This window comes from Clarias gariepinus, chromosome 6, assembly GCF_024256425.1.
Source record: "Clarias gariepinus isolate MV-2021 ecotype Netherlands chromosome 6, CGAR_prim_01v2, whole genome shotgun sequence".
Taxonomy (NCBI): Eukaryota; Metazoa; Chordata; class Actinopteri; order Siluriformes; family Clariidae; genus Clarias; species Clarias gariepinus.
In genome coordinates, this window is record NC_071105.1 from 40,250,602 (window position 1) to 40,277,558 (window position 26,957).

Sequence of the window (26,957 nt, forward strand, 5' to 3'; positions counted from 1 at the left end):
CTGTGGCCTGGGGTTATTTAAGGTCAACTGTTTGTCATTCAGGTGTGATCATTAAGGAGGCAAACAGTTTTTTTACTGTGTTCCGTGATAGGCATTGGTCCAAAAGGGGAGGACTAATAAATGTTCATCTTGTTATAATGAGAGTGTGAGCATGAGCCTTATTGAAAACACGTAATAAAGTAATCTATTAGTCATCAACCGGTAGCATTTAGAGGTATGTAGAAGCTACATATGTTTAACTGAAACCTGGATTAAACAGGATGAGTATGTAGTTTTAAATGAAGCTAGTCCTCCTGGATACAGTTTTACAATTATTTACAATGATAATCTGTCTATCATACAAAAACACAAATTTTAATTTTATGCATTTGAAATTATTTATAGTAACATAAAGTCCGAGTTAATTCGAGTGTGTATAATTTTGACCTTGCATGGATCTGTCCTGATATGCTTCACATTCTTGGGGCTATCAACTATTAAAGATGTGTACACATACTTAAAAAAAGAAAAAAAAAGAAATTTATTACTTACGCCGAATGCATCTCCGCATAAACCAGACAAAAAGCAGGAATCCCATGACGAAACACACGCTAACTAACACACCAACACTTTTCATCGATGTCTCAACAGCTGACGTAGACAGAGAGACAAACAGACAGACAAAGCACAATTACAACTAATTTGTTACTCTCTTACTCTTATGTAGTTGATCCTACATTAAATTATATTCATTATTTCTCTCATATTTCAAAGCATTAGTGGCTAAGGGTACTTCCACACACCAGGCCCTGGGACAGACACCTGTATCGTGCCCATCGTTACCCGGGTACGGCACAAATCAATCGAACCTAGTGTAAAAGCAGCTTTCTTGCCACAGAGAAGGCTTATGTTTGCTAACACTTTTTTAAAACTTCCATTAAACATCCATTGTTGTGCAACACCAGTGAAACAAGTTAGATCCTCAGTTCTGGTTCTTCCTTATATCAACCATAAACAGCTGTTTCCTCACCAACCTCCCTTTTTCTCAAACTCCTTCAATAAATGTTACATAAACATCTCTGTTCAGACAATTTCTCCCTCAGTAAATATAACTTTATCTTTGATTTATCTGTTAACTATTAGTATTACAGCCAGGGACGAAAGTTTTGAGAATGACAAAAATATTACATTTTAGAAGGTCTGCTGCTTCAGTGTTTTTAGATCTTTGTGTCAGATGTTACTCTGGTCTACTGAAGGATAATTACAAACATTTAATCAGTTGTAAAGGCTTTTATCGACAATTACATTAAGGTTATACAAAGAGTCAATATTTGCAATGTTTATCCTTCTTTTTCAAGACCTCTGCAATTCGCCCTCACATGCTGTCAATCAGTTTCTGGGCCACCCCCCAATGGATGCGGCGCATTCTTAGATAATCAATGCTTGGAGTTTGTCACCGTTTTTGGGTTTTTGTTTCTCCACCCGCCTCTTGTGGATCGACCACAAGTTCTCAATGGGATTAAGGTCTGGGAAGTTTCCTGGCAATGGAGCCAAAATTTCCATATTTTGTTCCCCGAGACAAGTTATGCCTTTTGCATTATGGTAAGGAGCTTCATCAAAAGGCATTGTTCATCAACAAACTGTTGTTGGATGGTTGGGAGAAGTTGCTCTCAGAGGATGTTTTTGTACAGTTCTTTATTCATGGTTGTGTTCTTAATCAAAATTGTGAGTGAGCGCCCTCCCAAAGTGGATTCCAGAGAAAACTGACTTTACCCCAGTCCTCAGCGGTCCAATGCAGAATATCAGTCTGTCCCTGATGTTTTTTTCTGGAGTAAAGTGGCTTCTTTGCTGCCCTTCGTGACACCAGGCCATCCTCCAAATTTATTTGCCTTTGCAATTCTTTGCAGATGTACCCACAGCTGCCTGCAGTGATTCCTGAGAACGCTCTGCACTGATGGTGTCCTGATCCTGCTGCTGAATCAACTTTAGGAGACAGTTCTGGCGCTTGCTGGACATCCTGCAGCCTTCTTTACAACAACTGGACTTTTCTCCTTAAAGTTCTTGATGATCTAATAAATGGTTGGTTTACGTGCAATCTTACTATAGCAACAATATCCTTGCCTGTGAATCCCTTTTGACACAAAGCAATGATAACTGCACGTGTTTTTTGCATGTGTTTTACTGCATGTGAGGTAACCATGGTTAAAGGAGGAAGAACAATGATTTCGATTATCACATTTCTTTTAAAGCTTTCAGTCTGTTATTACAACTCAATCAGCATGACAGAGTGATCTACAGCCTCCTCATCAACATTCTTACCTGTGTTATCAATAGAATCTCTGACATGATGTTGTGTGTGGGTGTGTGTGTGTAAGTATGATCACTCTTCATAACATTCTAGAAAATAAGCAAATTGTCATCATCAAAACTGAAGCACCACACTAATTTTTGTGTCTTTCTTAAAACTTTTGGCCACAACTGTATACTATTATGAAGTATCTTTTAAACAGTGAGCTGGTACTATCGAAACTATAACATATTACAACCAAATCTCAGACAGAAGGTTTGTAATTTGTATTATGACAATGTGAAAAAAATTACTCACTAATTGTTTTTGTTAATATTCTATTCATACAGACCAAAACCAAACGTATGTTGTCAGGTGTGTTTAGTCTGCTGTTTGTGACTGGAACATCATCATTACTAACATTTGGACATTACTTTATGTAAAAACTCACAAAATGTTGGCCAGATGCTCAATCCTGATTTTGAAAAAAAAAGTGGCTCTAAACAAAAATCCATTTATGTAACAACTTTATGCTCTGTTTCTTAAATATAAACATTTATTTCTTAATTGGGTTCACTAATTTACAACTGCATAATTTTGTTTTTGTTTGGTTAACAATTGTTATAGACAATTAAAACAAAGAATTATATATACATATAAGAACATATAACTTATTCCAGAAATTGGTACACAACTAGTCAACACTTACCATTTATCTTTAGAGTTGATGCGCTCTCTCCTTCTTCTTCATATCTGTAGTTGAGGACGACGCACTTGAAAGGTCCCCAGGTCGAGTCGATGCTCTTGAAGGTCAGTTTACTGGACAGAGTGAAGAGACCGTCGTGTCCCTGTGTGATCTGCAGTTCAGAGTTTTGTGTCCAGTTTGTTTTGCTCTGATCAAACCAGTGGATGGTTCCTGCTGGGTATCCACCGCTAGCATTACAGTACAGATCAGCAGCTCCACCGCTCTCTATCTCTGTCGGCTCTGAGGTTATGACCGGGGAGCTGTACTTGGCTAATGAAAGAGAAATATTATTAAAAGCTCACAGGGACACAAAATGCTATGAACATATGAACTGACAGTAATAACGGTAGAGTTGTGACTCTGTAGTCGTGAGATAATGAGAACCAGATGACATTTCAATTCAATTCAATTCAATTTTATTTGTATAGCGCTTTTAGCAATTTTCATTGCCGCAAAGCAGCTTTACACAGTCAAAAGAATTATTTAAGTTTGTATGAAATGTGAATTTGTATGAATCAAAATGGTCAGTTTGTCCCTGGTGAGCAAGCCGAGGGCGACAGTGGCAAGGAAAAACTCCCTGAGATGGTAATAGGAAGAAACCTTGAGAGGAACCAGACTCAACAGGGAACCCATCCTCATTTGGGTGAAACAGAAAGCAGTAAATGATCTGCATTTATACAGTGTGTAGGGTGGGAGGCAGTTCAGCTATAATAGCTGATGTTAATTGCTGTTACTATGGAGTCCAGGTAGTTATTGAAGACTCAGGTAGACATGTAAGAAGTTCCAGTCATGAACTATCGAACTGTCAAGTCCCCAGAGAAACAGTTGCCAACACCAGTCAAGGCCAGAACCATTTTCTAGGTAGAAAGAATCATTCCCAGACACCAGACGCATCCCAGAGAGACACACGGGGCATCCATGTGACGAGATCTTCAGCCAGAAGCGGGGCACCAGGATGGGTCAGACAGGTCCGGAGGGCAGAGGGAGTCTGGATCACTGGCAGCTCAGGAACGACATGTGTAGCTCGACAGAGAGAGAGAGAAAGAGTGAAAGGGGGAGACAGGAGGAGAGAGGAAAAAGAAAGAGGGGGGGAAAGAGAAGAAGAGGAGAGATGGCAGTTAGGTATGGTCACAGTCACACAATGTATAATGTGAATGTATATTAACTGTAGAGTGCAAGCAGAGACTCCGGCAGGACTAACTATGACAGCATAACTAAAAGGGAGAGCCAGAAGGAAACACAAACATGAGGGCTTCCTGACATGTAAAGCAAACAATCACCTCACCGTCAGCAAACCTGAGTGATCAATGAGAGTGAGGAAGACAGCATCCAAACATACCAGTTCACCATAATACTCTACGTCCATGAGTCCCCCAGATCTGCTCCTTTACCTATGGCAAATCTATTTATAAAAATGCTTGGCTAAATAAATAGGTTTTTAGCCTGGACTTAAACACTGAGACTGTGTCTGAGTCCCGAACACTATTTGGAAGACTATTCCATAACTTTGGGGCTTTGTAAGAAAAAGCTCTGCCCCCAGCTGTATTTTTCATAATACGCGGTACTGACAAGCAGCCTGCATCCTTTGATCGAAGTAGGCGTGGCGGATCGTAAGACACTAGTAGTTCGCTCAGGTACTGCGGCGCGAGACCATTTAATGCTTTATATGTCAAGAGTAGTATTTTAAAATCAATGCGAAATTTCACAGGGAGCCAATGGAGTGAAGATAAGATAGGGGTGATGTGCTCATATCTTCTGGTTCTGGTGAGGACTCTCGCTGCTGCATTCTGGACTAGCTGAAGCTTATTTATGCATCTAGCTGAACAACCAGACAGTAAGGCATTACAATAGTCCAACCTAGAGGTGATAAAAGCATGAACTAGTTTTTCTGCGTCGTTTAGCGACAATAAATTTCTTATTCTGGCAATATTTCTGAGGTGAAAAAAAGCTATCCTGGTAGTATTATCTACATGTGCTTCAAATGAAAGGCTGGAATCAATAATCACACCAAGGTCTTTTACTGTTGCATTTAATGGAACAGAAATGCCATCTAAAGTTACGGTGTGATCTAAAATTTTACTCCTAGCTGTATGCGGTCCTATGACTAGAACTTCTGTCTTATCCGGATTTAGCAGAAGGAAGTTAATTAGCATCCAATTTCTTATGTCCTGCACACATTGCTCAATTTTAGTAAGCTGTTTTTTCTCGTCAGGTTTTGCTGAGACATATAATTGTGTATCGTCAGCATAACAATGAAAACTAATACCATGCTTACGGATTATGTTGCCCAGAGGAAGCATGTAAAGGGAAAAAAGCAGTGGACCTAAAACTGAACCCTGCGGAACGCCAAACTCCACTAGAGAACATGCAGAATAATCACCATTTAAGTCTACATACTGATAACGATGGGTCAGATAGGATCTGAGCCAGGAGAGGGCTGTACCCTTAATTCCCACTACATTTTCTAATCTGTGAAGAAGAATAGCGTGATCAACGGTGTCAAAAGCTGCACTGAGGTCAAGTAGTACAAGCATAGTTACACAACCCTGATCAGAGGCCAATAGAATGTCATTTACTACTTTAACGAGCGCTGTCTCTGTACTGTGATGAGGCCTAAATCCTGACTGATACAGTTCATGTATGCCATTTTTATGTATATATGAGCATAGCTGCTCCGCTACTATCTTTTCCAGAATCTTAGAGATAAAGGGGAGGTTTGATATTGGTCTGTAACTAGACAGCTGACAGGGGTCGAGGTCAGGTTTCTTAATTATTGGTTTGATAACTGCTAATTTAAAAGATTTTGGAACATATCCAATGCTGAGTGAAGAATTAATTATTCTCAACAGGGGTTCTACTATTGCTGGTACTATCTGTTTAAGAAAATGTGTCGGTACAGGATCTAATATACAGGTTGATGAATTTGAAGAAGAGATGAGTGAAATTAGTTCATTCTCTTCAAGGGGAGTAAAGTATTCTAGGTTCTGATCTGACATGGCTAGATTAACATCTGCATCAATTACATTGTTCGGTTTCAAAACCTCAATTTTATGCCTAATATTTACAATTTTATTATTAAAAAAGTTCATGAAGTCCTCACTATTGCATGATGTTGTTGTGGAGATTTCTGCAGTGGTCTTATTTCTGGTTAATTTGGCTACAGCATTAAATAAGAATCTAGGATTATTTTTGTTATTTTCTATAAGAGTGGAGAGATATGTTGATCTAGCTACACTAAGAGCTTTTCTATAGTTCAGGATGCTCTCCTTCCATGCTATTTGAAATACTAGTAATTTAGTTTGACGCCATTTACGTTCTAATTTCCGAGCGGTCTGTTTTAAAGTGCGTGTGTGATCGTTATACCAGGGAGCAAGTTTCTTATCTCTAATAATTTTTCTTTTGACTGGAGCTACATTATCTAAGGTATAGCGAAATGTCGACTCTAAATATTCAGTCGCCTGATCGAGTTCTGTGGGGTCAGACGGCGATCTAATCAAAGTTGGGAACTCTGGGAGATTACTGATAAAACTCTGTTTGGTAGTTGATGTAAATGTACGTTTCATACGGTAGCGCGGCGCTGTGCGTACATTATTACTGTGACACACTTGAATTGAGACAAGATAGTGATCTGAGATAACTTCAGATAGTGGTATTGTGAATAAATTTCTTATACTTAATCCAAATAATATTATTAAATCTAAAGTGTGACCTGCTTTATGAGTGAGTTTCTCTCTTACCTGTGACATTAATTGTGAATTGTACATTAACATTCCCCAGGTTGGTCCTGATGTAATATTTATATCCACCTTCATCTGAGATCGCTGTGTTATGAAGCTGTAACGATGGCAAGCTTTCAACTTTAAATCGAGAGTCTCCAGTCACTCTGTTCTCATACGGATGAAATGTGAAACAGCATTTAGTCTCATTAAACCTGGTTAAAGACACTGTGTTAATAACAACAGGCCCAGTTTGGTTCTCATAGCTGCAGGAGATGTTAGTGATCTGACCGATGACTCCTACTGCAGGCTGGCACCTCAGATTAAACAGAGCTGTTAAAGAAAAGAGAAAATAAAATAAAGATGAATGAAATTTAATAAATAAATAAACTAACAATAAAGAAAAAGAAAACACATACAGTAAACTATTTTGCATTTATTACTTACTATTACTATTTACTATTACTGTTATCTTAAAGAACTCTTGGCCATGCTCTTCAATTTAAACATTAAGATGTCCAATATTTCAATAAAATATTCATCGCCACTGCTTTTACATTCGCTTAAAAGAAATAAAAAATGTCTGCAGTGATATCTCACTTACTCTCAGCAGACTTTTTGAGATGAACCAGTGACAACAACAACACAAATAATGGCAGAGTCTCTGAAGGCATGTCTCCACACAATTGGGAGAAGAGTTTACATCATGATGATCAGGCTAAAGAGGAAATCAAAAAGGAGAAAAGACACATTTTTATTTCCCCAAGCTCAGGGACAGAGCAGAAACATAACCATAAAATATTATGCAGGTCATGAAGACATGACAGATCCACCTCAAATTAGGTGTATGTAAAAATAATGTGTATGTTTCCTACTTTAAAAACAAAAATGATACCTATTAATAAATTATTAGTTTTGTAATCTAACTAAATCCTGTGATCCTGACCCAAGATTAAGGCTAAACATAATCATTTCAAGGCGATGCTGACAGCGGGCAAGTGCATGAGAGAGAGTTCAGCGTTGGCTAACAATTCAATTAAATTAAATTTTATTTGTATAGCGCTTTTAACATTTGTCATTTTTGCAAAGTGTCACACACACCCGTTCTGCGACCGGCACTGGGACCCGGAAGTGATACGGTCGCAAAAACAGGAGGCATAAAAGGAGACAAGATGGCGCTTCACATTGCTCAGTCATTGAGTTTGCCCATGTCGGTTCAGATCGTCCATCTGCCATTTTGTAAGTACTCACTTTCTTGGGTCTACTTTCTGATTTAAGTGTGTGTTTATAGGACGCGGGGTAAATTTGTGTTTTTCACTTGCTCCCCTTCTATATCCGTGGTAGATCTGCACGGCAAGCTAATCAACCAGCTAAACGGAGAGCTCGCTACTCTTCGTTGGAGCGTCCAAGACGTCGCGGCCTTGCGCCATAAGGTGGCAAAGCTTCGGCAAGAGAACGCGGATCTTCGCGGGGCTGTTGCTAGCGCAGCTAACTGACCTCCCGTCACTGCAGTCGCAACTCCACCCCCTCCCCCTCCAACTCCTGATGTTTTTCTTGCTTTACCGGACAAATGGGATGGCACAGACGGGATATGCAGTGTTTTTATAACTGCTCTTGATCTGGTGTTTGGGTTAAATGTCACCAAATACTCCACTGATCGATTGCGCATTGCTCTCCTAGTCTTGTTGCTATCAGGGCAGGCAGCTGAGTGGGTCACAGCAGTTCTTCGTTCCGATTTGGATACCACCCATTCATACAATGAATCCACTGGCCAACTGAAACTCACCTTTGAACATCCTGCGGGCGAGGTGGAGATTGACACCAAGCTGTACCACCTGCGGCAGGGTGGATTGTCCGTGCGCACCCTCGCAGTGCAAACCTCCTGGGGAGACGCCGCGCTCCGGACATCCTACTACGGGGGGCACTTTCTTGGGTCTACTTTCTGATTCGTGTGTGTGTTTATAGGACGCGGGTTAAATTTGTGTTTTTCACTTGCTCCCCTTCTGTGAGAGTCTTTAGAATAAATCGCGTGGTTATCCTGCCTACTCGCTTGCTTCCGCGTTTGGGTTTAACATCCACGCAACGAAGGGGTTACCGCTAAGTGTACTAAATTTTCTGATCATCCCGGTTAGTTTCGTGACACAAAGCAGTGAATGTGTATGGATCAGAATGGTCAGACAGTCCGTGATGAACATCACGTAACAGGTGTCAATTTAAAATTTCACATTCTGTCCTACAGATATGGACTACGGAAAAGTGAAATTGCTTTTCTATCGCTGCACATCACATCCCCTGTGCGATGAGGAAGTGCACCGCAGTCACTGCTTATGCTTATGCTTAGCAACGGCAAATGTGACGGGTGTAAACTGCTCAGAGCACTTTGGATAAAAGGAGTAAACACTTTTTATACACTTTTCAGACGTGACCTGTAAACAGCTCCTTGGGCCACCATGTTACTTTTTACTTCAAAATTAGTCATTATTGTGTCTTGTTGTGTGTCTTTAGGGTCAGTTTTTTCAGCCGTCAGAATTAAATATATTTCGCTTATCCAGTTTATTTAGGCACACAAATCAGTTAATGAAGATTTTTTTCTTCACAGTTTAAGTAGATAAAATGTCTTCCGAAACACCTGTAAACTTTTAAAGTCAGAGCTGTTTAGGTTCACAATCAACAATTTTAATTTTTTTTATAAGCTACTTCGATCCACCACAATTTGCACATATTTTTAACCTTTATGACACTTGAACGTAAGTTTTTTTAGTGTTAGAGTTGCTTTGGTTTAAGCATCTGATTGCAATCATACAGTCACATTTTTTCAACTAGGCCTGAATGCATTTTGTCTCAGACCGTATTTAACAAGTGAATATACATCACTTGTAAGTTATAAGTTAAATAATAGTTATTTGCTCATCACTAATGATTTCAGACCCTCGAAAGAACTCCAAATCTTTAAATACAGTAAGTCCCAATTTACGTACGAGTTTCATTGCAGGAGACGTTGATAAGTTGATTCGTTCTTAAGTCTGAAAAATGTGAGTCTTATACACTTTTGACACAAGTACTGTATACAATGTACATTTACATTTAAGCATTAGGCAGACGCACTTATCCAGAGCGACTTACAAGAAGTGCTTTGAAGTTACAAACTAAGTGCCATCAGTCAAACACAACTGAAAAGTTTTTTTTTTTTGGTGGGGGGGACAATTAGTTCAAGTATTGAAGCAACATGTGCATCTTGAATCGTCATTTAAAAAGCGTCAAAATCTCCAGAACAGAAAAGAGTCTGGATGAATGCAGCCCTTCGATTCCTGAGAAAAGGTGGGACGAGGCGAACAGTGCTGGAGGATCATAGGGAACGTGGTGCGGTGCGAGGTGTGATTAGAGCAGAGAGGTAAGTGGGTGCTGGGACGTTTTTAGCTTTGTAGGCAAACATCAGGGTTTTGAATTGGGCAGCTACAGGAAGCCAGTGGAGGGAGCAGAGGAGTGGGGTGGTGTGGCAGAACTTGGGAAGGTTAAAAACAAGACGTGCCTCTGCATTCTGGATCAACTGCAGAGGACAAATCGTGGACAGAGTCAGGCCTGCCAGGAGTACAGTAAGTACTGTAAAGCATAAAAAAAGATACATAGGTTTGATGTTTCTGGTTCCGCATTTTATTAGGCGTTGTGGATGGAGGAAGGAGACACACTACATAGTGTTTACTATGCACTTAAATGGACGCCGTTTTGTCTCAGAGCTGTATTTGACTGTCAACTCTGTCTCATTGTGCATTTATAAAATTAAGATTATTTACCATCAGCTTTACAGGACAAACATTTTTTATTAACATCCTCCCGACTGTTTCATTGAAACTGGTGATGCAGACTTATTTCTCCCGCACACATACCATATACTGAACTCTGGACATATTATACATTCACTTACACACTGAAAATATTGTATACATTTTAAATATTGATATCTGGTGCACTGCAGTGTCTATTTCTGTACAATACACGTGAGCTACTTCTGTGGGTTGTTTGCATCTACAGTATGGTCCACTCACATCTGCGGAAATTCAGGACTTGAATGCCTGAATCATCGCAAAACCTCTGTAGAAGGAAACAGAATTGAACGATTCTTTCTCAATGACTCTTCTACTCCAAGCCGTTCTTTCCTTTGTCACGTGACTCCCATAGACGTTATGCGGTGCAATAGATTCAAAAGAACAAATGACTCAGACTAAAAGATATGTGAGGTGAGCTATTCATTCTGTTTATTATAATATGTCCTTAGCTACATTTTAATATTTTCATTACTGGTACTATAGCCAAAATTTCTGTATGTTGACGTATTGGGAGTATTTTTATTGAAAATGCAACATTTTATTTTATTTCGGATCAAAGGAACGAAATGACCTAAATGACTCGAAAAAAAAAAGATTTGTTCATTTTTATGACAGTGTGGAGATGAACTACTCTAAACACAAGCTGTGTCCAGCCATCCTTCTCTAGTATTGGCTCTAGAAGATCTGTGAGGATCTTCCTTTCTTCGTCTTTCATCCCTTACAGGGGTCACCACAGCGAATCATCTGCCTGCACCTAACCCTATCCTCTGCTTCCTTCCCTCCCTCACTGCATTTATAAATCTTCTCTTTGGTCTTCCTCTAGACCTCCTGCCTGGCAGTTCCAAGCTCAGCATTTCTTTTTACCAATATGCTCACAATCTCTCCTCTGAACATGTCCAAACCACCTCCAAAACATCTAACATGGGTTGTCCCTCTTATGAACTTATTCTTGATCCTATCTATCATTGCCACTCCCAAAGAGAACTTTAACATCTTCATCTCTGCTACCTCCAACTCTGCCCCCGTCTTTTTTTTCAGTGCCACTGTCTCTGTATACACTCCTGGACTTCCTTGTTCCACCACCAAGTCTCCTTGTCCACTTTTCCCTTTCCTGATGATACACTAAGTTGTAGTAGTTGTCCAGTCAACTGAAAGCACCTCCTGCCAACCCAGAGCCTGTCTTGACTCCGCCCTGAAAACTGCACAACATTCTACCCTTTTCAACTTCCACCACTTTGTCCTCCACTTTGCCTTTGTCCTCTTCACCTTCCTCACCACCAGGGTCATTCTACACACCATCATCCTGTGTTGTCTGCCTACACTCTCCCCTACCAACACTATGCAGTCACTCTCATCTGTGAGGATCTAACCAATCATAAATTAGACCAAACTCTTGTGTCCAATCATAAAGCAGAAGGCGGGATTTGTGGGTAAAATAATATTTTCACATCTCACTGTATGTATTGTTACTAGCAGAAGCCCAGTGCTGTGGTTTAGACTGTGAAACCTTAAATCTCTGACTCACACAGCTGATCAGGATTAGGCTCAGAGGTGCAGCGCGCATGCGCACTCCAGTCTCTGTGAGTACGTGACTGAGAGCACGTCAACTGGACCAGAACCAGAACTCAGAGAGGCGCGAACGCAAGGTCACGTGTCGAACTTTTTTTTTTTTTTACCCAGAAATCATTTATCGTAAATTATTTAAACCATAAGCGATAATAAACTGACAAAACAGTGTTTGATCACCTCAGAATTGTATCATTGTTCCGAGCTGCAGGTCTGACCAGAGTGTGTGTGTGTGTGTGTGTGTGAATGAAAACTCTAAATCAGTTCTCAGAACTTTAATCTGAGAGACACCCTGAGAGAAACACTGAGTGTAACGTGAAGGAAAGTGTGAATTAAATCACAATAAACACTTCAGTCAAACTAAACCAGTGAAGCCGCTGATTTTCTGTTTCTGTTACTGCGCTTCCACTCGGGCTTGTTGCAGTTCCACTACTGACCACTAGGGAACAACTACATTACAGATACATATAGATACTGTACATACACAGAGTCAGCCAAAAATATGTATACACACTTCAGAAAAATAAAAAATAGTATGATGTATATTAGATTAATATAATATTAATAACATTTCAATAGTATAACCGCAATATTATCATAACTATGAGTTATAGAGTTAAATATCACTGTTATTCTCTTGTTAAAAAGAAGCAACAAGTTAATCATAAACTTACAGCATCATCTCCTCTGAGTCCTGAGTCCTCCTGCTACAGAGTGATGTGGAGACCAGCAGTGTGAGAACTCTGAATATCAGCTGAACCTGGAGCGGACCGTTAACAACAGATTGCCTCATTACCGCCACCTACAGGATATAATCACGCAGTTCAGTCTAGCTTTGTTTCTATTCAGGCATAAACCTCAGAAGAGGCAAAATGTTACACCCACATTCTTTAAAGCTTAAGAGTGAAAGAATAGTGGGAAAATAGCAGGAACAGCCTCTGAAAGATCATAAATAAAAAGGGAATAATTAATAAAATTCTCATTTTATATAAACAGATGATGAATAAATCATGCACAGGTTTATTGACTAATAAAACTATTTCTCACTTGAAATCATTTAAAATTCTGATTTTCTCTCTCTCTCTCTCTCTCACACACACACGCACACACACACACATACACAAACAAACTTCTTTAATGACACAAATATGTGGAAATTTCTTGCTGCAAGGTTAGGAATGTACAGGGAACGTGGCAATAACTCCCAGCCCAATTCCTGTAATATGTGACGGGAGATTATTTAAACACTTAGTGATGTCAAATCCTTAAAAAAAAAGTAGAACTCATGGCTATGTTTAATAGATGAGAACTAACAGAATTAAGACTAAACAACTGTGTGTCCATAAGAAAACCACTTGTTAGTGAGACTTATTAGAAAAAAGGCTTCAGTTTGCAATAGAGCATAAAGACTGGACTGTGGAGTGATGGAGAAAGGTCATGTGACCTGATGAGTCCAGACTGAGCCTATTCCAGAGTGATGGGCGTGTCAGGGTGAGAAGGGAAGGACATAAAGCGATGCTCCCATCATGCATAGTGTCCACTGTACAAGCCTCTGGAGACAGTGTTATGATCTGGGGTTGATCAGTTACTCAGGTCTAGACTCAGTAACGTTATGGGGCAATAAAATGAAGTCAGCTGAATGTATGAACGACCCGGTTATCACATATATGGATTTTTTTTATTCCATGATGGCATGCGCCATTCTCCAAGATGCTGATGTCAGGATTCATCAGACGCAAATTGTAAAAATACTAAATAAATAAAAATGGTTCAGGGAGCATGAGACAGCATGGATTGGCCATCACAGAGTCCAGACCTTAACCCCCTTAAGAATCTTTGGGAGGTGCTGGAGAAGGCTTTACACAGCTGAGATCTTGCAAAGGAATTAATACAGGGCTAGATGCCAAAGGAAGAGGCAGATCCACAGGAAACTACACTGTAGAGTTCCTTACAGGCAGATCAGAGGAGGTACTCAACACCTGGGAAAGCATCTATATAAGCCTCCTAGATTTGGCACGTGGCATACAATTATTTAGGTATCACCAGGTATAGAGCATCACACTCTGGTATGGGGCCAAGGGAAGAAGAAGAATGTGTAAGAAAGACAAGAGCGTGTGAGAAAGAGTGCATGAAAGAGGAGAAGGAAAACACTGTGTGAAAAAAGCAAACAGTGTCTGAAATGAAAAGAGAAAGTAGTGTGTAAAAAGAGCAAAGATTGTGTGGAAACGCAAGAGAGAAAAGTCAAAAGAAGTTTGTGTTAAAACCAGAAAGAGATCCCAGTGCGAAAGAGAAGATTTTTTTGTGTTGAAATGCAGTATATTTGTTTTCCATCTGCACCATCTAGAATCTCCACAATCCTCCCTTCTACAGCCTACAACGGGCTCCACATTCACTACATGATAACATTGGTGACTCGGCAGCCACATGGAACAGCGATGTTACATAAGTTTATTGTAAAAGAGCTACGGCCATAATCAAAACCGGACTGGGACACAATTCCAGGCCAGGAAATCCCACCCCAACCCAGGCCTTCCTGTGCACTAAAATAAATGTAGAAAACACAGAGAGCCTTATTCTTTCCATTTATACAGCTCGGAAAAAAAATTATATTAAAAATTTTATTAAAAAATAAACAGTTTCTTATGTTGTTTTTTTTAACTTGCAGGTGCATGTGTTAGTGAGATGAACAGTTTTGTTCACAACACATCAAAATAACCTAAGATTATGCAGTATTTGCAGCGATTTTATAACTTAAATAAATGCAAATGGTTTGTAAAGAAATGGTGTTAATGCTTACATTAATAAATCAGTATTTAGTGGAATAACTGTGCTCATGTAATCATGTGCTTTGGCTCTCCACCAGTTTGTCACATTGCTGTTGTTTTACCAAATATTGCAAAAAAGCAGCGCAGCTTTGATCGATGGTTTGTGACGTCCTCTTGATGATATTTCAGAATTTTTCCAGAGTAAATTGCAATTAACTCTTATTTTATTGCAGCTTTTATTGCAGTGAGCTTAAACACTTTGCTGTTTTGGGGAGACGTGAAGTGAACATAATGAGACATTCAAACAGTGACATTCAAGTCTAGCAGAATCACATTAATGAACAGATTAATATTGTTACCCATATTTAATTATGGTACTAATAATAATAATTAACAACTAATTGGATTTTGGGAAATCATCACTTTAGTACACAGGATGGGCAAAATTATAAAAAAAACCAATTCATTATTACAAAAAAAAACTCTGCCAAATCAGTCTGCAGGCCACTGAGAATCCTCCAAGTGCTTCTGATGGCCAGTTCAGGCCTGATCAAAGCGAACGGATGTACAGTTACATATAAGAGTGTGGCTTAGAGATATGGAACAGTGGTGGTGTATTAAGAGGAATGTGTGGGTGTGTGGGTGTTGTTCTGATTGAGGGAACAAATCTCATACAGGAAGAAGCCATTAGGAAGCTGAAAGATATTCAAAACTGCAAAAGAACCTATTGGTCGAATGGCTGAGGTCCTGAACTTGGTCCAGCATGGCTTCAGGGAGGTCGGGAACCTCACTGTTAATGGTGTGTTTAGCTGCATGTAACACCGTCTATAGAGCTTCCTGTCCTGCTTGGTGCTGTTCCCAAACCAGGGTGTTGTTTCCCAACAAGATCTCCACCATTTTTTGTCTTGCTGAGGTTCATGAGAAAAGGTGCCTTCCTGGTGCCAGTACTCCAGACTTTTAATTTTCTCTAGGTTGGCGTTCGCATTGTTGTCAGAGATCAGGACAATCACAACAGCGTCAAACATGACCAAATCTAGATGTTTATCTGTTAGATTAAGAAAGCAAAGTAACCCACAACCTGAGTCACAATGCTTTCACTTTGTGTCTTTCATCCCTGGTTAAAAATGTTATTGCTATGACATTACGTGTGTTCTTTTGTCTCTTGTCTTAGAACAAATTCCAAACAGTTCAAACCCAATACATATTATCATAGTTGCCGTTAACGCGTGGTTGCCGTGAACCGCTTTGGTATTTAACACACCTCCAACTCAATTCTGTTTAATATGTTTATTAAAAGAACCACAAAAAATTTGCTTTACAGTTGTATAAAGAGGACTGTTGTTTCCCCAGATATGAAATCAAGAAACAGGATGCTTTTACTTCCATATCTCACACTGAATGTTCATATTTTGCAAACAGTTCCACACATTTACAACTGCGTGAGGCATCAATCACATGCAAAAGAAGAAAGCATGACTGATAACATTATTTGAGGGCAGTGGCATATTATTATTGACAGAAGAAATAAACATGAATATTTACAATGCCATTAAAATATTTATATTGAGTTTAATCATGTAGGAGTTTTTATCCATAAGAACACTCAAAGGCCAACATACGTATACACAACAATTTCCGTTATTACCCAGATGAGGATGGGTTCCCTGTTGAGTCTGGTTCCTCTCAAGGTTTCTTCCTATTACCATCTCAGGGAGTTTTTCCCTCAGCACCGTCACCCTCGGCTCGTTCATCAGGGACGATCTGATCATTCTGATTCACACTCATTCTCTCACATTTCCATAATTTCTTTTCATTGTGTAAAGCTGCTTTGCGACAGTGACCATTGTTAAAAGCGCTATACAAATAAAACTGAATTGAATATGTGATTATTACAGAATCGAGAAAAAGGGAGAGAATCACAATCATACGTGCAACACAATCCCACTTTATATCTAAAATCTTTTTTACCTTTTTTTTCTTCTCTCCTTCTTTTTTATCAATAATGGTTCTTTCCTTGTATTTTCTTTACTTTCTGTGACTTGATCTGAGCTTTGGCAGTACGAGTGTGCGAGGATCCGTCATACACACTCATCTCCATGGCTCCTGTATGACTGCTGCGTTTTACATAATATTGTGTGTGTTTTGTTGTATTGTCTCCTAATCCATTGTGTTAGCCTCTGAATGTTCCTTATAAACATAAATATTAATGCATTGTATTGTGTATGATTAAACTCCATACAAAGTTGTGATTTTCTTTGTGACCGTACTTTCAGAATCTCACTCCAAGAATTTCTGTAAAGTTTATAGCCGTGGCAGCGGCTCGAGGTGAGGGCATGTAAAATACCTGAACTGAGAGCCCGGTGTGACATATTTACGTATAAATTAATGATAACTGTTATTGAAATTTTAAACTGCTTATTTTTATAGACTTACAAAACCTCAATTTAAAGAAAACTTTTTTATTGACCTGACCCTTTTTAAAGTTTAATTCAAGACCCCTGTCCTAAAGTAAAGAGTCCCTATGTGGCCCTTAAAATGAGTGTTTATTTATTCAGTAAAGGCTTCTGTTAATTTCAGTTAGGAAAAGCACTGCACAGTGGCTGTATGAAGCGCCGTGTGTAGGGTTCATCATTTAAGAACGCGCCACCAGCTCACTGTGATACACTTACTGCCCAGCAGGGGTCTCACACTCTAGTGTTCTAGTTCACTACGTTACTGCCCCACCTGACCTGCTTTACTCTCATATATTTGTGGTTCTTCAAAAATCAAGACATGCTTCCTGTGTAAAGTTTGCAGTTTTAGTTTTCCACAGATGACAAGTCTATTTAATTAAAATTTTACTACAATATTATGAAAAGTGCAGTTACAGGAACATAGTCAATAATGGTGTTTTATATCAGGCATTACACTGTGTCTCTTCAGCGTCAGCTGCTTTTTCATAATCATCTTCATTCTGGGCTGAAAAAACAATCAACAAGGAAACAATTCTAAAAATCTTAAATATTAACCACTTTCATACTGTACTAATATCCTACAGTTTGACTACAATAATAATAATACAACTCACAATATACTTGAATATATTATAAAATTATATAGTGTACTGTATGTAATGTTAGTATAGTATAAAATTAACAACACTTTATATAATAATACTAATGTCACTACAGTTCAATACACACTGCCTGGCCAATAAAAGTCACGCAGTCTGAGAATTCTTTTGGTCCAGTGTTTCCCACATAGTTTCCTTTGGCCGGCTGCCCAATTATATTTACGGACCCGGGCAGAAAGATTAACCTTTAACTCTAACTGTCTGGATACGTGCGGCAACACAGCATCGGTCACTGATTAAAAAATGAGGAAAAAAAGGAAAATATGCATGTCCGGCCTTTGTGTTTGGACAGAGAAAGTTTTTGGGTTTTGGTTTTCTGATGCGTCATTTAGACCAAAGTTATCATTATTTTATTAATGTGTAAATTTTACTGCTACCAGAGTATGGGAATGATATCACAAAAGTGCAGAACTCGTATACACAAAATACACATGATTAATATTATTATTATAATAATTATTATTATATCCTGACCCAATACTGTATATGTTTGCTAAAACATAAAAATGCAAAAATAGCAACAGCAAAATTACTGCTTTGGTGTTTAAGGTCTACGTGCTCTGACAAACAATGTCATGTCTGTACACAAAATATAATCTTAATTTTGTACTTTATCTTACTCTTCACATACGGGTAGATGGAGGTTAGCAGTTTCAATCTCTGAAATGTGAATAAAACTAAATGTTGTATAAAAGATCCATGTGTTTGTTATTTGTTACTTTTGTGCTAGCGGTTAAATGTTCCATTTTTGGCTTCCAGCGCAGGTATATTTTAGACCTGTGGGAAACACTACAGTTACTTTTAGCTTTTGTTCTTGCACACGATCATGTGTTCACTGCTGAGTCTAGACCTGAGTAACTGATCAACCCCAGATCATAACACTGTCTCCAGAGGCTTGTACAGTGGACACTATGCATGATGGGAGCATCGCTTCATGTCCTTCCCTTCTCACCCTGACACGCCCATCACTCTGGGATAGGCTCAGTCTGGACTCATCAGGTCACATGACCTTTTTCAGCACCATCTGTCCAGGTTTTGATAAAGTGTTAAAAACGGTTCTTTCCACATCTTCTTTATTGTTTTCTTTGCTTGATGCAGCCTAATTATTTGACCCTTCTGAAATTTTGACTTTTTTTTTGGCCAGGCAGTGTATAATGGATGTTATATTATAATGTAATTAGTACATATTACTTACTTATTATTTTATTATTTATATATTTATTTAAGCCCATGATTTGTGCTGATCAAATGTAATTAATAAAATGTAATTAAGTAAAGATTGTAACACACAAACCAGCATTGTCTAAGCTTTCCTGTTTTGCACTTACTTATGCCAAAAGAACGTTAACACAGAGGATGAAGGAAATTCCAATGACATAAAAAGAATAAAATAACAAAAGAAACGAAACTGAGTGTTTTGTGAAATGTTGTAATTTTTTCCCTCATAAGCTACTGTACACCCTAAACAACATATTAAGTAATTCAGAGTCGAGGTGCCGCAGACTAGTTTTTGACTGAAACCAGCACCGCCACAGAAACACTATAAACACACCACATATGAACAGGGCACGTACCTGGAATTTGGAAAGATCTTGGACCTGTGAAGAAAAAAAAACATTTATTATTAGACATCTAAACACACTGGACCTGAATGAACATGTGCTCAGGATCAAGTCCGGACTCGACTGGTGATTTTAGTATGAAGGGCGTTGCATATATTAATGAGCCAATAATAATTTAATAATCTGAAAAGTTAGATATGTAATGATTTAGCTGTTTGAATTAATACATTAATTTAAAATGTATATTTCAGATAACTGGCTTAACAATCAAAGCTGTATCTCATCATGTACACAGCTGGAGTTCACATCTGTAATAAACATCATCCTGTATTTAGTGCCACCTACTGTACAACAGAACTGTAGAGGACTATGGTTTTGTAGTTTGATGTAGAATCACTGAGATACAGAGAGCCGTGAGGGCGAGATGAGAACTCCAGGTGAAGATGCAGGACGCACAGTGATTATACAACATCTAGAAAAGCTTATGTACCTCACACCGCCATCACTGATCACTCAGGAGAGCTCATTAGGATTTTAACAGAATTTACACTGTGTGGAGTCCTGATCAACTTTTAATAGTCTTTGTATTAGTCTTTATTGGTGCTGGATATCTGAAATATCCTCTGGGAATCAATAATCAATGAATCAATCAATCAATCTATTAATCTATCTATCTGATAAACTACTGAACAACTGCCCCACCTTCCCTGTGAACCAGCTGCAAATGAAATTAAACAGTTTCTCACCTGCTCGACTGAATCTATGTGAATGAAAGTGAAACTTCAAGTTTACAGCTTTCACAGTTTGTGTGACTCAGAGAGTTAGTGCTTGGTTTGTTGTAGAAAACTTCCTCGAGCTAATGTGTATTACATAATGTGTATTTTACTACAATATAATTAATTATATGTGTAATCAATAACATTATAAATGTTTGCATTATTTTATTCAATACATAATTAATTAATAACCCTGACCATAAACAATTAGTCCAAAAACCGGTGAATATCATTTATCATTTATCTTTAGACTTTGTGTTGGTGTAATTACTGTTGTTTATTTGTGTAAGACCTCTATTGGTCTTTAGATATAAGTATTTAGTTTTTTTTGTTTGTTTGTATTTTAGCACTTTGGCACATTTGATTGTATTTTCCTTTCATTAATAAACTTTATTACTTACGTCGGTCGCTTCTTCTCCTGAATAACAGAACAAACAGGAGGCCGGCGATGAGAGACCCGATAACGATCACACCAGCAATGCCGTTCTTCATTGTACTGTTGGAATGTGGGGTAATCATCAGCTCATCTAGGAGAGAGAGAGAGAGAGAGAGAGAGAGAGATTGGGCATTTGAACATTATATTAGAATATAATTATTAACAAATGTATTGTGTTTGGAGAAGCACAGTGAAGAACTAAACTTATTTATTCATTAGGTCATTTATTCTTGTAGTTCTCCAAAACAATACCTACCCTTTATCTTCAGAGCTGACGTGCTCTCTCCTTCTCCTTTGTATCTATTGTTGAGGACGACGCACCTGAAAGGTGTCCAGGTCGAGTCAATGCTCTTGAAGCTCAGTTTACTGGACAGAGTGAAGAGACCGTCGTGTCCCTGTGTGATCTGCAGTCCAGAGTTTTGTGTCCAGTTTGTGTTGCTCTGATCAAACCAGTGGATGGTTCCTGCTGGGTATCCACCGCTAGCATTACAGTACAGATCAACAGCTCCACCGCTCTCTATCTCTGTCGGCTCTGAGGTTGTGATCGAGGTGCTGTACTTGGCTTTAAAAAATATATATATATATGCAATGAAAATACAAACCATTTCAGAAAGTAACAGAAATAACAGTACAGTTGTGACTATGTAGTAGAGCTGGGCGATTAATGTCAAGTCAGGAGTAGCTCAAAGTTTAAGGTGTTGGACTACTGATTGAAAGGTCCTACAGTAGGTTTAAACCTCACAACCAACAGGTATTGACCCTGTTGGGCCTTGAGCGAGGCCCTTAACCCTCAACTGCTCAGATGTATAATGAGATAAAAATGTAAAAGGCCAAATGCCTTAAATGTAATTAATTGAAAATCCATCAAAACAGACATTGAGAACTTTCAAATTATGTAATCTTGGCTACATCAATTATTTATAGATTTTTTTCATTCATGTTAATACTGTTTGTTTTAAAATTCTGACATACATTATATTGCCAAAAGTATTCGCTCGCCTGCCTTCACGTGCCTTCACCTGGTTCTTCCAGAAGCGCATTTGCGAGGTCAGGGGTCGCTCGGTGGTTAAGGCATTGGACTACGGTTCGAAAGATCCCAGGTTCAAATCCCACAGCCACCAAGTTGCCACTGTTGGGCCCTTGAGCAAGGCCCCTAACCTTCAACTCAGATGTGTAATGAGGGGCGAGAAAAAAAAGTAAGTCGCTCGGGATAAGAGCGTCTGCCAAATGCCTAAATGTAAATGTAAGGTCAGACACATGATGTTGGATGAGAAGGCCTGGCTTGCAGTCTCCATCCTAATTCATTCCAAAGGTGTTCTCTCGGGTTGAGGTCAGGACTCCTTGGTTCTCCCACACCAAACTCGCTCATCCATGTCTTTATGAACCTTGCTTTGTACACTGGTGGGCAGTCATGTTCCCACAAGGAAGGAAGGGGCCGTCCGCAAATTCTTCCCACAAAGTTGGTATAGTGAAGCATCAAGAGTTTTTTTTACTGAAAGGGGCCAAGCCCAACTCCTGAAAAACAACCCCACATCATAACCCCCCGTCCACCAAACATTATTCTCAGCACAATGCAGTCAGATAAGTACCATTCTCCTGGCAACCACCGAACCCAGAATCGTCCATCTGATTGCCAGACAGAGGATTGTGATTCGTCACTCCAGAGAACATGTCTCCACTGCTCTAGACTCTACAGGAGTGCTTGGATATAGCTGCTCGGCCATGGAAACCAAAGAAGCTCTCTACACACTGTTCATGAGCTCATCTGAAGGCTCCATGAAGTCTGAAGGTCTGTAGCCATTGACTGCAGAAAGTTGGTGACCTATGTGTACTTTGTGTCTCAGCATCCGCTGACCCCCCTCTAGTGATTTAACGTCACCTTACACTTTGTGGCTGAGTTGCTGTCATTCCCAACCACTCTCACTTTGTTATAACACCAATAACAGTTGACTGTGGAACACTTGATGAAATTTCACAGCTGGACTTTTAGCACAGTCCCGTCCCGGTATCACACTGGACTTTACTGAGCTCCTAAGAGCGACCTATTCTTTAGCAAATGTATGTAGGAGTGGTCTGCATGTCTAGGGGCTTGATTTTATACACCTGGAAGTAATTGGAACACCGAACACTGAACTCAATGATCTGGATGGTGGAGTGAACATTTTTGGTAATATAGTGTATGATTAACATGTCTAATTTTAGACTATTAATCACATTTATTTTTTGTTAAGGACATTTCTATCTTACCTGTGACATTAATTGTGAATTGTACATTAACATTCCCCAGGTTGGTCCTGATGTAATATTTATATCCACCTTCATCTGAGATCGCTGTGTTATGAAGCTGTAACGATGGCAAGCTTTCAACTTTAAATCGAGAGTCTCCTGTCACTCTGTTCTCATACGGTTGAAATGTGAAACAGGATTTATTCTCTCTAAACCTGGTTAAAACCACTGTGTTAATAATAACAGGCCCAGTTTGTGACTCAATGCTGCAGGAGATGTGAGTGATCTGACCGATGACTCCTACTGCAGGCTGGCACTTCAGATTAAACAGAGCTGTTAAAGAAAAAACAAATGTAATAAATAAAGATAAATACACCAAAAACATATTAAACTTGGCAAAGGGAGGGCAATTATTAGAGAATCCACCAAGAGGCCAGGGGCAACTCAATGAACATAATGTTGAAAAAGGAGGATTTTTTTTCCAGTACTGTATATTTAATGGTTTACTGTATAATAACTGTAGTGCATTTATGTTCAAAAATCAATATATGTTTAAAATACAGCAAATGCAACTATTACATAAAACAAGAACATGTAATAAATCAGTACTGATATGACTGATACAGACCGCGACCTGGCAACCGACAATTAGCGAGCGGCAGTTAGTGTAATTAACAGGAGTTTTTAATTCTTAGCGGTACTCTGTAGCCAAAAGGTGAGGAGAATAAACCATGGAGGTGGTGGACAGTCCTGAGAAACTCACCAGATTTACTTTATATTTACACTTATTACACTTTAGAATATCAGCTCTGTTAACGTTGGGGTTCTGGGGTCAAATCCCAAATGGAAAGCTAGTGCACTATGTAGGGTGTACAATCTTGACTGTCACATTTTTCGCCATTAATGCTCTGGGTCAGAGGTGTATTGAATCTTTAACGTTTGGAGTTAATTTGATTAACTGATTAACAATTTATAGCATACACTTTATATACTATCCGTCCACCGTTTAGCACAATTAAGTGTATCTTACCAATTCCGTTTATCACGCGTCTATCAAGGAGAATACAAAATAGGGTATTTATCAATTACGAGCAAGGTAACGTAAGATCTGGGCAAATGTTTAAACTTTAAAATACATGACCTAGACAACAGTTCTTTAAAAAAAAGAACCAAGAATTTATTTGACTTATCTAAGATACATTTAACTACGCCACTTAAACACACACACACATACATACAAACAGTTTTTTAAGGTAAAGTTGTGAAGTGAAGTTAGTCTAGTACTGTTTACTAAAACAAAGAAAGTCACGAGTCTTGGGTTTAATCCTACGGTTTAGTTATGAAATGAGCACCAATTTCATCAAGGTATGCAGCTTTGTTTGTTTACTTGCGTTACGTTTCGTTCTCATCCTGTGGTTGGAAGCACGAGCTGCTTGAAAGAGGTTGTTGGAGTAGGTTATTTTGCCTTTGCTTGCTGGTTACCTTACGGTTTTATCCTTTGAAGTCAGACCGACCGACGGGTCAACGAGGGTGTCAAAGTGTGACTTGGTGGTCCTCCCTCCTTCTCGGGGTGAAGCTATAAAACTGTCCACTTTGTTTACCGGATCACCGATTCACACCTGTGTTTTTGGGGTTTACTTTGAGGCATCTGGTGTTAGCATGGCTCCAGACACAGCTAACTTCCTGTCTTACGCCTGGTTAAGTTTCCTGCAGCTTCGTTTTAGAGACGCTTCTTTATGTTCGAGGATCAGATAAGATTATCAGGGATGGCGACATGCAGGCTGGAAAAGGGTCTTTGGAATGTAATCAATTAATTGCTCTCTTTGGGAGCCCTGTTTATCCCTACACCTTGTTCCACACACCAAGTAGTGCCCTTGATCAGGAGATAGAGAGGGATTTTGGGATTTGGGATTCAGCCTTGTGTTAAAAACTAGTTAGCTTTGTGACTCGCGTTAGCCGGAAACAGAACAACATGGACGTTCCAGAGACAATTCAGAAGGACTTAGAAGTGATTAGAGCAGAGACGGCGTTTTGTTTAAGACGACATAACGTTATCAGATGTGTGTTCCTACTGAAAGTGCTTCTGTGACTGGGTGTGAATGTGGGTTTAGTCAGACAGCTGCTCTCTCCTCAGTACTGCGGACCGTACAGACCTACTCTCACCCACGCTGAGACACACAGTTAGTGTCATTAACCACTGGACAACACCTGGGACACGCCCATTTATACAGATAGTTAATCGTGCTGTTACTGTTCATTATTAGCACTCGTGAAACACCTCCTGTCCAATCAAATTACTCGCTCAAAACTAACTGTTGTATAAATGTGTTTATGTATAAAATATCTCACTTACACTCAGCAGACTTTCCCACACGTACAGAGGACAACATCAACACAAAGAACAAGAGAGTCTCTGAAGCCATGTCTCCACACTACGGTGACAGGAGTTTACATCATGATCATCAGGCTGAAGAAGAAGACAAAGGGAGAAAAAGACACAGTTTATTTCCCCAAGCTTAGAAAATGAGCAGAAAGATAATTACTAATCATTATACAAATCATAAAAACAATAAACAAAATACTAAACTGTACATGTATAATTTTCTCAAATGTATAAATTTGACAATTTTTAGGAAAATATTTTAGATCTTTGAGTCAGAACTGAACAGATTACTGTTTGCTAAAAGGTACAATTACTTTTTCAGAACAGCTACTTTTTCAACGCCAGACCAGGTGCTCTATCAATTTACCCTACTATAACCATCAATCTCTGCTACCTAAACTCAAACTAATAATATGTCTGACGTTTGGGAGCGAGATGTGTTCTATGAATTTATCCAGTCTCTTGTACCCACGCATACCAGGCATACACATACCAAAAATACGTCATGTTATGTTCTTGAGTGCCCCACCCATAAATGCATGCTGATCCTCTCAGAACCTTCTGGAGTTAGTGGCATTGAAATATTAAAATTGATAATTTAATTTAACAGTCAATGATTGGACTGATGAATAATGCTATATCAACATGTCAGGAAGTGCTACAAGTGTTAACACAATAGGGATTAGATAGATAGATAGATAGATAGATAGATAGATAGATAGATAGATAGATAGATAGAAAGTTTTAATAATCCCAATGGAAAATGTATCATGACAGCAGCCTGTTCACCTACTATACAACAACAAGCAAGAATTGCAGTAAGGAAAGGGTAAATATATATCTGATAACATTTCAAACAACATGTTAGGAAGTGCTACCAGTATGTCAGAAAATGTTACATTCAAAATTGTAAGTAGGAGATATTGACACACTAGTATGGACTGATATAACTATAAATTATTGCTTTTTATTAATAACAAAAATTGAGGAAGTTGAAGGAATAAAAGTATAATATACAACATAAAACTTGAACTATCCCAGTTAATAGAACAAAAAAAAACAGAAGATATACAGTATAAGCAAAGTTAACTAATAATATGTAAATACATACTAACAATAGACAGAATAAACCAAGGAAGTAAGAAAGACTATACTGTAAGTTTGTGTTACTGTAGGATCAGCTGACACTCAGGGTGGAGCTCATTAACACCACAGGGTGCAGTTCCTGTTTCTGACCACTAGGTGGAGAATAACTCTGAAGTTAAATTACTAAAGTTAGAGAACTGAACTGGAGCAGAAGATAAGCGTTAGAGAGGGACTTACAGCACACACACACACACACACACACAGATGTCTCGTTCACAGTGATGTAGAGAACAGCAGTGTATAAACCCGGACTCTCCTGTGACTCTGAGATCAACAGATGGTCCTACAGAACCACAGGCCCAACAACAACAACAACCTCCTACTAGAACTCACCTCACTGACCGTCAGTACCGCTTTCACACACACACACACACACTCACACACACACACACACTCACACACCGCGGACCTTGCGGGAAGACTGCGAATGTTCT

The 26,957-nt window shown here is 39.0% G+C and overlaps 2 protein-coding genes across 2 annotated transcripts in view; both read right to left on the minus strand.

Annotated features, from left to right (window-relative positions):
- Nucleotides 1–364: 364 nt before the first annotated feature.
- LOC128527016 (uncharacterized) lies at nucleotides 365–12,887 on the minus strand. Its single transcript, XM_053499281.1, has 5 exons — nucleotides 12,792–12,887; nucleotides 7,332–7,445; nucleotides 6,749–7,060; nucleotides 2,976–3,281; nucleotides 365–630 (listed from the first exon to the last, which is right to left on the minus strand). The coding sequence occupies exons 2-5, from the start codon at nucleotides 7,399–7,401 to the stop codon at nucleotides 524–526; spliced, it is 795 nt and encodes a 264-aa protein (XP_053355256.1). The 5' UTR covers nucleotides 7,402–7,445; nucleotides 12,792–12,887; the 3' UTR covers nucleotides 365–523.
- Nucleotides 12,888–16,154: 3,267 nt separating this feature from the next.
- LOC128527015 (uncharacterized) overlaps nucleotides 16,155–26,957 on the minus strand; it is a 53,100-nt gene continuing 42,297 nt past the window's right edge. Inside the window, exons 4-8 of the mRNA XM_053499280.1 lie at nucleotides 23,016–23,327; nucleotides 21,025–21,330; nucleotides 20,734–20,859; nucleotides 19,569–19,592; nucleotides 16,155–17,840 (exon numbers count right to left, since the gene is read on the minus strand). Of these exons, the coding sequence (XP_053355255.1) occupies nucleotides 17,779–17,840; nucleotides 19,569–19,592; nucleotides 20,734–20,859; nucleotides 21,025–21,330; nucleotides 23,016–23,327 (830 nt within the window). The 3' untranslated portion in view covers nucleotides 16,155–17,778. The remainder of the gene's footprint in view (nucleotides 17,841–19,568; nucleotides 19,593–20,733; nucleotides 20,860–21,024; nucleotides 21,331–23,015; nucleotides 23,328–26,957) is intronic.